Below are 15,314 nucleotides of genomic sequence, written 5' to 3'. Positions count from 1 at the left end.
TCTTTTTCTTTCTTCATACATTCATCCTTTGAGAAATTTTAGGTTCCCAATTTTGCAGAAAGTCGTCATATTTAATTTTCAATGAGACCTTAAATACTAAAATCATTTCAGTTTCAAAATTTCTCAATCAATTGAATTTCTTATATTTAATTCAAATCTAAGTGGTGGTCACATCTGATTAACCGTTGATATATGTTTTCAATTTTAATAGTATAGCAGATTGTTGTGTCAATTTCTTAGAAATCAATTGTTTATGGTCCTTCACTAGATTACTATGATTCTATGAAGAACCAAACCAAACACAACGCATGCTAAGTCTGTCGATTTACAGAAATCCCTACATTGTATCCTTCAAATCGATTTTCACCTTTCATGAAATCCTGCAGCAACAACAACAATGAGTTGTCAGATAAATTGAAATCCTTCAAAACAATTAACATAAACAATATTGATTCACTCATGGTTAAAAATAATTTTTAAAAAAAAACCCAAAATTATTAAAAATCACAACGTAAACTATGAAGATGGAAACAATTAAAAAAATAAATTTCAATTATGAAGATGCAAAACCCAAACCATAGCTACCCAAAATTATTGTAAAATTAACATTTTTTTTAAGGCAAAAAGAAAGTATAATTATATAATAAACCACAAAGGGGTGCTAAAGGTTTAGTAAACTAGTACAGAGAGAGGGATCGATCACCAAATCCAAAACACAAAAAAAGGCAAAACTCAACAACCAAAAAACATTCCATCTAAAAACAGAAAACTACAACACAGAGGACAAAACAGAAAGCAGCAGCAAAAACAATCCTGCAGCGAGCGAAGCAAACACTCGAACCATCACCGGGGTTCCACCGCCATTCATACAAGAGACAGGGGCCTTTGGCCATGCGCCCAATAAACCAATTGTAAAATTAACATTGTTTGAATGAAAAACAAGATGGAAATACTCACTTGTTAGAAAGCAACGAAATTATGCAAACGTTGGCGGTGAAACGCGGTGAAATTATGTAGAAGAAGTTTTTTCAGTATTTGTGGTGGTTAGATCTATAGCCATATCAGTTACCACCCTCTCGTTCAAACCGGTTGCAGTAGTTAGATTCAAATGGCGACGGTGGTTTGTGACTTTTGTTGAGTGGGTATGAAAGAGGCCGGCGACTGAGGCTTCAAAGAGAAGCTCTGTTACTTTTGGTTATGAAGAAGAAGATCGTTTTTGATTTTCTGTGTTTTAATCAATAAACGTTGACATATGGCATGGTGTGAAGCGTGAAATATATCTAATGGGTAGATTTGAGTCAAGGGCATAAATGTAAAAACAAAAGATATACAAATAAGAAGATAAAGTTGAATGAAATAAAAATAAATAAAAAAGAAAAGCCAAAAAAGGTGTAACCTGTAGTTGCAGGTCAAAACTAAAGGACCACCGGTGGACCTTTTATTTTGGGGACCATATTAGGGGCACCCATATATATATATATATATATATATATATATATATATATATATATATATATATATATATATTGTTGGGTTTTTGTATATTGGCTACATTTTGCAAAAACATATTTTAGCCAAGTGTTGAGACAAGTGTGCTGACCCCAAGTGTTGTGACAAATGTTGTTACACTTTGGAACAACATCTGACTCTGTTCTACGCGCGCCAGCTGGATGTTATTATTTTCTACTCAATCTTTTGAAGATCTGTTTGAAGAATTATTTCAAGGTTTCTTACAGAGGAAGGCGCACGTGTTTAATGTGTTTCATGAGGCAGCCAAACCCTAGTTTTATTTTCCAAAGGAATTATATTTTTGGAAAATATATTTTTGCGTTTCAAAAATATAACTATTATTTTCAGAAATATATCACTGCTGCCGCAATTCTAGAAGCCCTAATTTTGTCTTGAAGCCCAAGTCATTCTACTGCTATAAATACGAAGGCAAGCATATGGATTCAAGCATCTAAAATCGTGTTCTTACAAAGCGTGTGTTTTAGGGATTTTAGAGTGTTAATTGTGAGCCTTTCTTGTGTCTCATTGATGCAAGCTTAGGACCTGAGTGTTATTGAGTTGTAAGTGTGAACTTCTCCTAAGCTTTGAAGTACGGAGATTGTTCTATTGTGTTGTGTGGTTTACTCGCAAGCTTTTAAGCAAGAGTGAATCCTAGTTTCTTAGGAGTGTGTCTCCACCTGTTGTGATTGTGGATTTGAATAGCAGCGCTGTCTGTGTTGCTAAGGTGGGAATTGGGACGGGGTCTCATATCTAGGAGTTCCTAGGTAGAAGTGTCATTGGGTAGTGATTAAGTGAGAAGTTGTAAACGGGTGAGTTTAGCTTCGAAGTAATACTGCTGATAGTGGACTTCATTCCTGGATTGGTATCCCCCAGAGTAGGCTTTAGGCTGAACTGGGTTAACAACTCTCGTGTGTTATTTACTTTACTGTTTGTATTGTTTTATGTTATTTGCTCTGTTTATAGACAAGTGTTGGCGCACCAGTAACAACATCTGTCTACAACAGACAAGTGTTGCTACACCTTGAGCAACACCTGTCCACTGTGTGCCAGGAATTTCAATTGGCATCAGAGCAGGCACCCTGTTCTGAATTTTAGGGTGAGCTCCAGGGAAACTTTTTCTGGCAAGGATGGACAAAGAAGGAGGGTTTGTTACCAGACCACCTCTTCTGGTTGGTGCTTCAAACTATGACTATTGGAAGTCCCGCATGATGGCCTTTCTAAGACAAATTGATAGCAAGACATGGAAGGCAGTTCTGAGAGGGTGGACTCCACCTGTGAAGATGGACAAAGATGGTAAACCAACTCTTGAGTTGAAATCTGCTGAAGAATGGTCCAAAGAAGAGGATGAGCTTGCTCTTGCAAACTCAAAAGCATTATATGCACTATATAATGGTGTTGACAAGCACATATTCAGACTCATCAAAAAGTGTGTCTCTGCTAAGGAAGCTTGGACAATTCTTGAGACTGTTCATGAAGGTACCTCTAAAGTAAAGCTGTCAAAGCTACAACTCCTAACAACGAAGTTTGAGAATCTTAGAATGAATGATGATGAAACCATTCAGGATTTTCACATGACCATACTTGATTTTGACAATCAATTTGATGCCTTGGGTGAAAAGATACCTGAAGAAAAGCTGGTAAGAAAAATGCTCAGGTCTCTACCTAAGAAGTTTGACATGAAAGTCACAGCTATAGAAGAAGCCAAGGATATCACAGATATGAAGCTAGATGAACTGGTTGGTTCACTACAAACCTATGAGGTAGCTACAAATGAAAAGATGGATAAGAAAAACAAAAGCATTGCTTTTGTTTCAAATGCTGAGGAAGAAGATCAACTGAGTGACACAGAGTCTGAACACAGCATCTCTGATGCAATGGTTCTTTTGGGAAAACAATTTAATAAGGTGCTAAAGAGAATGGACAAACGCTCTAAGACAGGTGCAGCTGACATTGGTCGCAACACTTACAGGAATCTCAGAAAACCTGTAACAGATGAGAAATCAGCTCCAAATAAAGGTGTTCAATGCCATGAATGTGAGGGGTTTGGTCACATTAGAAGTGAATGTGGAACCTTTCTGAAGAAACAGAAGAAGGGAATGACTGTAACTTGGTCAGATGAAGATTCTGAGGGAGAAGACAATACTGCAAAGGCTATACATGTATTGACAAGTGTTTGCACATCTGACACTGAATCATGTGAAGAAGAACTGACCTTTGATGAACTTGCTGAATCATATAAAAAGCTGTGTCTGAAGAGTGCAGAAGTCTGCAGAGTCTCTGAAGAACAAAAGGAAAAAATCACTAAGTTGCAAACTGAGAGAGCTGCTAATATGTCAAGAATCTCTGAATTTAGTACTAAATGGGAAGATAGTTTAAAGATCATTGAGGAACAAAAGGCAACTATCATCAACTTAGAAGCTGACAAAATCAAACAACTGACTGAAATAGCCCATCTGAATGAAGAGGTAACTGAATTAAACTCCCATCTTGAGAATTTAAAGAAGCATGTTCTTAGGCTATTCAAAGGAAGTGATCTAGATGAAATCCTGGAAAATTTGCCTGTTCCTAGCAGATCCAAAACAGGCATTGGGTATGAATACAAAAATGTTAATAGGATTATGGATTACAACAAAGAGGGGAAATATATGCCTGAGATAAGTAAACAACCGTCTCCAAAAATGCATGACAGGATGTCGCCACACCTGTCTCCTAGACAGCAGAGACAAGTGTTGCCACATGTGGCACCACATCAGCAAAGATGGCAGAGACCTAGGTTTATACCTAGACCCAGAAGCAGGTACCACTCATGGAGATGTCATCACTGTGGAAGAAAGGGGCACATAAGGCCTTACTGCTACAGATTGTATGGGTATCCAAGTGAAACCCCTCAAGAATCTGATCCATCCATTACTAAAACAAGGATGGAATGGAAGCAAAAAGATGATACAACCAATACAAAGGAGTATACAGCTGAAAGCAGTGGGAAAAGTCTGATTGCCCATACGTCACTCAGAGCCTCATCAAAAGAAGATTGGTACTTTGATAGTGGTTGTTCCAGACACATGACTGGTGTTGAAAAGTATTTGAAAGAGGTAAAATCCTATGCCACAAGCTTTGTGACATTTGGAGATGGAGCAAAGGGGGAAATCAAAGGTATTGGAAGACTGATTGACAATGGTCTACCAAAACTTGAAAATGTTCTCCTTGTAAAAGGCCTAACTGCCAATCTAATCAGTATAAGCCAACTATGTGATCAAGGCATGAAAGTCAACTTTACAAAAAATGAATGTCTAGTCAGCAATAATGAAGGAGACATCCTTATGAGGGGTGTTAGATCAAAAGACAATTGCTACTTGTGGATCCCTCTTGAAGAAGCTAATGTATCTGCATGTCTCTTAACTAAAAATGAAGAGGTTAAGCTGTGGCATCAAAAATTAGGACACCTTAACCTGAAGAGCATGAAGAGAGTCATATCAGAAGAAGCTGTCAGAGGACTACCAAGTTTACAGATACAAGAAGGCAATATCTGTGGTGAATGTCAGATTGGGAAGCAAACCAAAGTGTCGCACCAGAAGTTGCAACACTTGTCCACTTCTAAAGTTCTTGAGTTACTACACATGGATCTGATGGGACCCATACAAGTTGAGAGTCTTGGAGGTAAGAAATATGTTCTTGTTGTTGTTGATGACTTCTCTAGATATACTTGGGTCAATTTCATTAGGGAAAAATCTGAGACTTTTGAAGAATTCAAAAATCTTTGCTTACAACTTCAAAAGGAGAAAGGTTGTGGTATTGTAAGAATTAGAAGTGACCATGGTAAGGAGTTTGAGAACTCTAAATTTGCTGACTTTTGTGCTGCTGAAGGAATAACTCATGAATTTTCTTCACCAATTACACCTCAACAAAATGGTGTGGTTGAGAGAAAGAACAGAACCTTACAAGAATCTGCTAGAGTGATGTTGCATGCCAAAAATGTTCCTTACAAATTCTGGGCTGAAGCCGTGAATACAGCATGTTACATTCACAATAGAGTAACATTAAGAAAAGGTACTGCTACAACATTGTATGAACTATGGAAGAATAGGAAGCCTACTGTAAAATACTTCCATGTGTTTGGGTCAAAATGCTATATTTTGGCAGATAGAGAACCTAGGAGAAAATTGGACCCCAAAAGTGATGAGGGGATATTTTTAGGTTACTCAACCAACAGCAGAGCCTACAGGGTTTTTAACTCCAGAACAAGAACTATGATGGAATCAATTAATGTCGTTATTGATGATAGTGATGCAACAAGTGCAGATCCAGCAGAAGAGACAGATGTCATAACACCTGTCCCAACACCAGATGATGATCAAACTGAAACTGAACCTGATCAACAGTCTGAATCTGCTACAGAGGCTCCTAGATCAAACAAAGGACCATCTACTAGAATACAGAAGAATCATCCTCTGGAACTTGTCATTGGAAATCCAAATCAAGGAATTGCAACAAGAAGATCAAAAGAAGCAATCTCCAATTCATGTTTCATATCCAAGATTGAACCAAAGAATGTCAAAGAAGCTTTGACTGATGAATACTGGATCAATGCTATGCAGGATGAACTAATTCAGTTCAAAAGAAGTGAGGTATGGGATCTAGTACCTAGACCAGATGGTGTAAATGTTATAGGTACAAAGTGGGTGTACAAGAACAAGACTGATGAAAATGGTGACATTACTAGAAATAAAGCCAGACTTGTAGCACAAGGATACACCCAGATAGAAGGAGTAGACTTTGATGAAACTTTTGCTCCAGTTGCTCGCTTGGAGTCCATAAGATTACTCTTGGCTGTGGCATGCATCTTAAAATTCAAGCTATACCAAATGGATGTAAAAAGTGCATTTCTAAATGGCTATCTAAATGAAGAGGTTTATGTTGAACAACCAAAAGGGTTTGTAGATCCAAGCTTTCCTAACCATGTTTACAAACTAAAGAAAGCACTCTATGGATTGAAACAAGCCCCTAGAGCATGGTATGAAAGACTGACTGAATTCCTTGTCAGCCATGGATACAAGAAAGGTGGTAATGATAAAACCCTGTTTGTGAGAGAAGAGAAAGGAAAGCTAATGATAGCTCAGATATATGTAGATGATATTGTATTTGGTGGAATGTCGCGACAAATGGTGGAACATTTTGTGCATCAAATGCAATCTGAATTTGAAATGAGTCTTGTAGGTGAGCTAACTTATTTTTTAGGTCTTCAGGTCAAACAAATGGAAGACACCATTTTTATATCTCAAGAAAAATATGCAAGAAACATTGTGAAGAAATTTGGAATGGAAGGTGGTAGTCACAAAAGGACACCTGCACCTACACACTTGAAGCTTACCAAAGATGAGAAAGGGATTGATGTGGATCAAAGTATCTATAGAAGTATGATTGGGAGCTTGCTTTATCTCACAGCTAGCAGGCCTGACATCATGTTTGCAGTTGGTGTTTGTGCAAGATATCAATCTGAACCCAAGATGAGTCATTTGACTCAAGTAAAAAGGATTTTCAAATATGTCAATGGAACATGTGGCTATGGAATTCTATACTCACATGGCAATGATTCTACTTTAGTTGGCTATTGTGATGCAGATTGGGCTGGAAGTGCAGATGATAGAAAGAGCACCTCAGGTGCATGTTTCTTCTTGGGAAACAATCTAGTATCTTGGTTTAGTGATCACCGTCGTTTCGTGATCAAAATAATTTTAAAATAAGTAGTACAAGGTAGTGACCTTGGTCGTTTCGCAAGGACTCACGATCGGTTTAACAATATCAGAATGAATTTAAAGGTTGCAATTTGGGGTTTTTTTGTTTGTGGAAGCAATAACAGAGATTACGAATTTAATTAATATAAAAGCAATCAATCCATTGGTTTTAGGCAACTTTGTTTATCATCTATCATGGGTTCTTATATGAATATTCATACAGTTTATGCTTCGGCTGATTATAGAACTAATTTAACAAGCGAAAATCAGTTTTATAACGAATTCGTTGATTAAGCACCAGCGTGTTCGACTAACTATGGCGATGATCAAGCGTCACCAATAACACAGTTAAAAATCATAACAATAATTCGGCAGCCCTATTTTGCAAGCGAAAATAATATAACAATTTCCTATTCAGATTAATTTGAACAAGCGTGAATTAATTTGAATAGTCTCAATGTTATGAACGTGAAACAAAATAATTAAGCATCAATTGCATCAACTCATACACAAAAGAGAGACAAGAAAATTGATATATGATAAGCATAAACATAACGATTTGCTATTAAAACCGAACCTCAAGATTCGAGAACAAAGTTCCTTACACCAATGGATCAATAGAAGTTTAGTTCTCCATGGAAGATGACGGCTGCTCTAGGGTTTGAATATTTCGTGAACAGTGAATGAATAACCCTAGCTGCCTTTTTTTCGGTTTAAATAATACATGGAACGGGCCTTAAAACAATTGGGCCGAAAAATATAAAGTTGTGCTGAATTAAATTCGTCTGGAACATAAACGCAATTATTTGACACACTTGCGCTCCGAACTGGGTTTTGGCCTCAACATGAAAGTCGTAGCTCTTGATCTCAGCTTTCCAACGCATCTTCCCGCGCCTCAATCCGATATTTGTAACTCCAGTTATGACCTGCGGACCGGAAGGGTGTCAAAGTGCTATTTATTCATAAATTAAGTGCGAAAATAAAATAGAGTTAGAAATAAACTTAAATATAAAAACACCTTAAAATAGTGAAAATAGTAAATTAAACCATAGGAAGACACTAGTACAATAGTAGAAGAATGTGCATTAAAATGCACTGATCAAATTCCCCCACACTTGAACTTTTGCACTTCGAGCAAAACTCAAATGAAAAATTTAAAAACAAATCACAAGCAGTCAACATATTCCAGGTTTCAAGCTTCAAACCTTGGGTCAAAATTCAAAGATTGGCACAATTCTTATCTATCAACTTTCAATAATAATCTTGCGTGTGTGTGTACTGTCTCCCACTGTCAACCAAAGTAATGTCAAGATCCCTCTCTGAAACTACCATTCTAGATGCTAAGTTGTCATTCTTTTCCTATAATTTTGGATTTAACCAGAATTTCAGACTAGGGGGGGCTATTTCTTTTCAAGAGATCCAAAACTTTTCAACATCAACTCAGGGGCAACTACCTTCAAGCTTTATTATAGTTTATTATTATTTATTATTTTTAAGCTTTAGGTACTACTCCACCTTTTCACCTGACGGGATCTTACTTGTAATAAGTCCAACCTGTTACTCAGAGTAGAGCATCCTACACAGCACTTGTTCCTCCAGTTTCGGGCACAGGAACTTGTTCCTCCAGTTTCGGGCACAGTAACTTATTATATTCATTAGTTTTAGCTCTTAAACAGTTTCCCTTTTTCTCAATTAATAGCATTGATCGGTCTATCTGTTACTCTAGCCTTTCCCCCACACTTAGTTCTAATCATACCTCCATTATATTCAAATTAGAGAACTTAGTCTAAAGAATAAATATTTCAGAGATTTATCTAGACATTACTAAGTTTGACAGTGTTCAAGCAGATTGTGCATTAAGTTGCAAAGACTATCATGTCAAGTATCAAAACAAAAAACTCCAAAAATTTCACTGACCCTACAGCTATCTGCCCTAGCCTTAGAACATGTGACTACTCATGATGATTTATTTTATTATTGTTATTATTATTATTTTTTTTTAAAAACACAAAAATGTAAATGTAAATGTAAAATGTCCCTCCCCCACACTTAAACCAGACAGTGTCCGCAATGTAATCTAAACATAAAGTGAGAGTAAAGGAAGGAACACACCCGAGGGGCTAAGGTGTAGCGGCTGGTGCTGGTGCTTCTATGTCTGGTGGTTTTGGTGGAAGCCCTTCCACACTTTTATGGAGCAGCTTCAGCCGCTGTCCTTTTGCTTTGAAAACCTTGCCAGTACCTGTACTTTTAATTTCTATAGCACCAGAAGGAAAAAAATTAGTCACGACAAAGGGGCCAATCCACTTGGATCGAAACTTACCAACCATATCTTTCAGGCGAGACTTAAACAGCAAGACTTTTTGGCCAACAGAAAATTTCTTTTTGGAAATCATCTTATCATGGAAGTGTGTAGTCTTTTCTTTATCATGGGAGTGTTTGGTTGGGGCAGCCGGAATGTCAAGAACTTTAACCGTACAGACTGCCTCATTGACAACAACTTCACCTGTATGAATGTTATTATCCTGCAAATCAGATTCAATCTTAGCACAAACAGAGCAAAGGTTAGTGTTAGTAACTAAATCCATATAAAAAACAGAATGTTCTTCCACGGGATGTTTCATGGCATCAAAAATGTTAAACTTAGCGACAATGTCGCCAAACTCCATGGACATGGTTCCATCATAAACATCAACTTTTGTTCTTGCCGTTCTCATGAATGGTCGGCCTAGAATGATGGGTGCCCTGCTGGAATTAGTTTCGCCCTCCATGTCTAGAATGTAGAAATCTGCAGGAAGAATCAAGTCATTAACTTGCACCAGGACATCTTCTACCTTCCCAGCAGGGCGGGCATTGCTCCTATTTGCTAATTGCACGATTAAACCTGTAGGCTGCAAAGGACCAAGATCAAGGTTATTATAAATAGAAGTAGGCATAACATTAATACCTGCTCCCAGATCAAGCATACAATTTTCAAACTTGCGATCTCCAATGGAACAGGGAATAGCAAAAACTCCTGGATCATCACACTTTTCTGGCATGGTCTGACTGATAACTGAGACATTAGCTGAGGAACCAGTTTTGGGCTGAATGAAAGCAGAAACATTTCGTCCCAAACTGATTCTCTCATTTTCCTTCAACTTCCTCTTGTGTGTGCACAAGTCTTTCAGGAATTTTGCATATTTAGGAATCTGTTTAATTGCATCAAGGAGAGGAATGTTAACCACACATTTTCTGAATACATCTAAAATCTCCTTGTCTTCCTCAACTGTCTTCTTGATATTTTTCTGCACCCTTTGAGGAAAAGGAATTGGTGGCACATATACTCTTTCTTTTTCGGGTTCGGTCTCAATTGTAACAGAAGGAGGTTTAGGAGCAGATGATGATGCAACGGTTTTCTTCTTCTTTTTCTCTGGAGCTGGTTCTGACACTCTTCCGGATCTCAAAGTAATTGCACTTACATTCACATTCGGATTCGGCACTGTTTGTGCAGGAAGGTTACCCGAGCCTTGAGCTTGTAGTTGGCCTATTGCACTGGCCATTTGTCCCATCTGCGTTGTCAGGTTCTGAATGCTAGCATCTGTTCGTTGTGCCAGTTGCTTGACAAGGTCTTCCAGTGAAGAAGTGGCTGGTGGGGCAGCAGGGGCTGCAGCTTGTGACTGATTCCCATATTGGAGGTTTTGATGATTCCTCCAACTAGGGTGATATTTGTTGGTGGAGAGGTCAGGATTGTTGTACCTGTTTTGATTGTAAAGGGCTGCTGCTGCATATGCTTGAGGAAGCTCAGTTATTGTTTCATCTTGTAGAATGGGGCATGTATCAGTCGGGTGCCCAGAAGAAGTACAAATACCACACACTTTTGCTGGTTGAGCTTTGCTAACTGCCAACTTTTTCACCAAGGAAGTAAGTTCATCAATTCTAGCATCAAACTTGGTTTCGAGCGCCTTGATGGAGGAAGAGGAAGACTGAATCTCATTTACACTTGCAGAATTATTTCTGGTTGTAAACTGTTGCGAGTTGAGTGACATGTTCTCGATCAAGGCCTTTGCAGCAGCTGGAGTTTTGTCAACAAGTGCTCCACCACTTGCAGCATCCAAAATGTTTCGATCCATTGGTAGCAACCCTTCATAGAAATATTGGATGAGTAATTGCTCGGTGATCTGGTGTTGGGGACAACTTGAAACTAGATGTTTGAATCTTTCCCAGTACTCTGCCAATGATTCGTTTCCTTGCCTAATGCCGCATATTTCTTTTCTGATTGATGCTGCTCTAGAAGCGGGAAAGTATCTCTCTAGAAAGACCTTCTTCAGATCATTCCAAGTTGAAACAGAATTTGGCTCAAGGTAGTAGAGCCAGTCTTTAGCAGCACCTTGTAACGAGAATGGAAAGGCTCTCAACTTGATGTGGTCTTCCGTGATACCTTCGGGCCTCAATGGTGTGGAGCACACAACCTGAAATTCCTTTAAATGCTTGTGCGGGTCCTCACCTGCAAGACCATTAAACCTTGGCAGCAAGTGTATTAAACCAGATTTTAGTTCAAAAGGTACATCAACTTCAGCATATTCAATACACAAACCATTGTAATTAACATCAGGAGCAGCAAGCTGCCTCAATGTTTGTTCAGCAGCCATGTTTTGATGTTCAAGTTCAGAATCAGAATTAAATAAAGTATGGAAATAGTCAGACTCAGAATCAGATATAGTGTTAGAATCAATTACGGTAATTCCAACTATGTCCCTACAACGAAAATAGGTGAGTAAAATAGAAAACAGGTCAAACTGAATGAGAAAAAATCTAAAAATACCACGAAAATTCTAATTAACTAAAATAAAGATGACACAAATTTTTTTGGATTTTTTTGAAAATACGAAATCAGTAAAAAATTAAAATAAAATAGAAAAACAAGGAATTTGGGGCTGAGAGGGTGGTGTCCCATATTTTGTCCCCTATTCCCAAAATAGGGGATTTTGAACCCTGATTTTTTTCTGAGGGAATGGGATGGTCAAAAAGCAGAACAGACGCAAAATCAGCCCTAATTCGTCTATTAATTTTTTTATACGGCAGACGCGCAATAACAAAAGAAACAAGCAATTCTAGCAATTCTAATACTGAATAACACAATTATGAGTCCCCGGCAACGGCGCCAATTTGATCACCGTCGTTTCGTGATCAAAATAATTTTAAAATAAGTAGTACAAGGTAGTGACCTTGGTCGTTTCGCAAGGACTCACGATCGGTTTAACAATATCAGAATGAATTTAAAGGTTGCAATTTGGGGTTTTTTTGTTTGTGGAAGCAATAACAGAGATTACGAATTTAATTAATATAAAAGCAATCAATCCATTGGTTTTAGGCAACTTTGTTTATCATCTATCATGGGTTCTTATATGAATATTCATACAGTTTATGCTTCGGCTGATTATAGAACTAATTTAACAAGCGAAAATCAGTTTTATAACGAATTCGTTGATTAAGCACCAGCGTGTTCGACTAACTATGGCGATGATCAAGCGTCACCAATAACACAGTTAAAAATCATAACAATAATTCGGCAGCCCTATTTTGCAAGCGAAAATAATATAACAATTTCCTATTCAGATTAATTTGAACAAGCGTGAATTAATTTGAATAGTCTCAATGTTATGAACGTGAAACAAAATAATTAAGCATCAATTGCATCAACTCATACACAAAAGAGAGACAAGAAAATTGATATATGATAAGCATAAACATAACGATTTGCTATTAAAACCGAACCTCAAGATTCGAGAACAAAGTTCCTTACACCAATGGATCAATAGAAGTTTAGTTCTCCATGGAAGATGACGGCTGCTCTAGGGTTTGAATATTTCGTGAACAGTGAATGAATAACCCTAGCTGCCTTTTTTTCGGTTTAAATAATACATGGAACGGGCCTTAAAACAATTGGGCCGAAAAATATAAAGTTGTGCTGAATTAAATTCGTCTGGAACATAAACGCAATTATTTGACACACTTGCGCTCCGAACTGGGTTTTGGCCTCAACATGAAAGTCGTAGCTCTTGATCTCAGCTTTCCAACGCATCTTCCCGCGCCTCAATCCGATATTTGTAACTCCAGTTATGACCTGCGGACCGGAAGGGTGTCAAAGTGCTATTTATTCATAAATTAAGTGCGAAAATAAAATAGAGTTAGAAATAAACTTAAATATAAAAACACCTTAAAATAGTGAAAATAGTAAATTAAACCATAGGAAGACACTAGTACAATAGTAGAAGAATGTGCATTAAAATGCACTGATCATTTAGTAAGAAGCAGAATAGTGTGTCTCTATCAACAGCTGAGGCAGAATATATAGCAGCTGAGAGTAGTTGCTCTCAATTGTTATGGATGAGACAAATGTTGAAGGAGTATAGTGTTGAGCAAGATGTCATGACACTTTACTGTGACAATCTAAGTGCTATAAACATTTCTAAAAATCCTATTCAACATAGTAGGACTAAGCATATTGATATACGCCATCATTTTATAAGGGAGCTTGTAGAAGAAAAAATTGTTACACTTGAGCACATTGCATCTGAAGAACAATTGGCAGATATTTTTACAAAGGCCTTAGATGCAAATCAATTTGAAAATTTGAGAGGCAAACTTGGAATTTGCCTTTTTGAAGACAAATAGCAGTTACAGCATGTAATGCGTGTAACTACCTCTCTTCACTTAAAGTTACACGCTAATCAAGGAAGTTTTCATTCAACTTCCCACAACCTCCATCAACCACAATCATTGCTCTCCATCCATTCTCTCTCTCACGCTCAAGAACTCTCTATTTTCCTCATCAACATTTCTCTGACTTCTCCTCTTCTCAGAAAACTTCAATTCCAAATCATGTCTAACTCTGCCAAATCTTCACCAACAAAAACAGATGCTGTTCCATCACTACAAAAGGTGGTAATCGATGCTGTTCCTCTCACCACCATACCCTCCATAAGTCCAACTATGAGGAGAAAATCAGTTGCGAAGAAGGAAAAATCATCACGAACAAGTATAAATCCTTCATCTCCCTCCTCTTCAATTAAGAAAACGAAGAAGAAGAGCAAGAAATCGCGAACTGAATCGAGAAGGTCCTATACAATGTCTGAACTGCATGTTGATCCTCTGCCATCAAGTGATGTTCCTACTCCTGTCGTTGATGCTACAGAGGACGATGTTGACACATCTGGTAAGAATTCACTTAATCAAAACTCTGATGTTCCAAATTCTGTTGAAAACCTAGGTTTAGAAAAACCTACTGTGACTGATAATTTGGGGAAAAGTGCTCCTAACTCCCCTATTGCTGTTGATACTAATGTTGATGCTACTACTGAGATCAATGTTGATGTTACTACTGAGTCTCCCACAAAAACTGGTGCTGAGACACATGTTATGCCAAGTGCTGCAACACATGGCGCTGCGCCAAATGTGGTGCCAGATGTTCCCACATCTTTGGCACAAGAAAATCTGGTGGACTATTCTGAGTCTGATGAGAGTCCCCAACCTAAGGATGCTGATAAAGAAACTGTTCCTGATAAGGTTGTAGATGAAAATCCTGAGGTTATAATTGTTAATGAAACAACTGTGAGTGAAAAGTCTATTCCTACAAATTCTGAGGCTAGTGTGGCTAGAAGGACTAGAAGTAGGGTTAGTAAAGGTGTAGAGACTACTAATACACCTGTCCAAACACCCAAACCTTCTAAGGCTGGAAAAGATACTGGTAAAAAGCCTATGTATGGACCTCCAAAACCTGTCAGTAAAGTGGTCCCTAGATCAGAGACCAAGAAAAGAAAAGCTCCCCCAACTAGTGATTCTGATTTTGAACCTGAGACAGATGTTGCTGCATCTGGCAGCACATCTAGGAAGAGTGTAGGAAGGAAGAAGGTTCCCCAATCTGTTCCCTATGCTCCATTAGATAATGTTTCATTTCATCTGGAAAATGGGTCTGCAAGGTGGAAGTTTGTGTATCATAGAAGGTTAGCTCTGGAAAGAAATTTGAAAGCTGATATTCTTGAATGTCCTAGTGTTGTAGAAGCTCTTGAGTATGCAGGTCTGATGAAAATTGTG

General features: G+C 37.9%; 1 protein-coding gene across 1 annotated transcript; it reads right to left on the bottom strand.

The window, feature by feature from the left end:
- Positions 1-311: 311 nt before the first annotated feature.
- On the bottom strand, positions 312-14,203 carry LOC123890420. The gene is made up of 4 exons (XM_045940035.1): positions 14,112-14,203; positions 11,479-11,975; positions 9,566-11,361; positions 312-380 (listed from the first exon to the last, which is right to left on the bottom strand). Exons 1-4 carry the CDS (start codon positions 14,201-14,203, stop codon positions 312-314), a joined length of 2,454 nt encoding a protein of 817 aa, XP_045795991.1.
- Positions 14,204-15,314: the final 1,111 nt, after the last annotated feature.

This window comes from Trifolium pratense, linkage group LG1 (assembly GCF_020283565.1).
Source record: "Trifolium pratense cultivar HEN17-A07 linkage group LG1, ARS_RC_1.1, whole genome shotgun sequence".
NCBI classification, from domain to species: domain Eukaryota; kingdom Viridiplantae; phylum Streptophyta; class Magnoliopsida; order Fabales; family Fabaceae; genus Trifolium; species Trifolium pratense.
The sequence above is the reverse complement of the archived record's forward strand: the minus strand, read 5'-3'. Positions and strand labels throughout refer to the sequence as shown.

Excerpts from the sequence above, each read along its gene's own strand:
- LOC123890420 (XM_045940035.1), bottom strand. The coding sequence starts at position 14,203 with ATGGAGGGTATGGTGGTGAGAGGAACAGCATCGATTACCACCTTTTGT. Across the intron at positions 11,362-11,478 it reads AATCAGAAAAGAAATATGCG|GGTTGCTACCAATGGATCGA; the intron begins GCATTAGGCAAG and ends ATTTCTATGAAG. Across the intron at positions 381-9,565 it reads AGTCTCGCCTGAAAGATATG|GATTTCATGAAAGGTGAAAA; the intron begins GTTGGTAAGTTT and ends TTGTTGCTGCAG.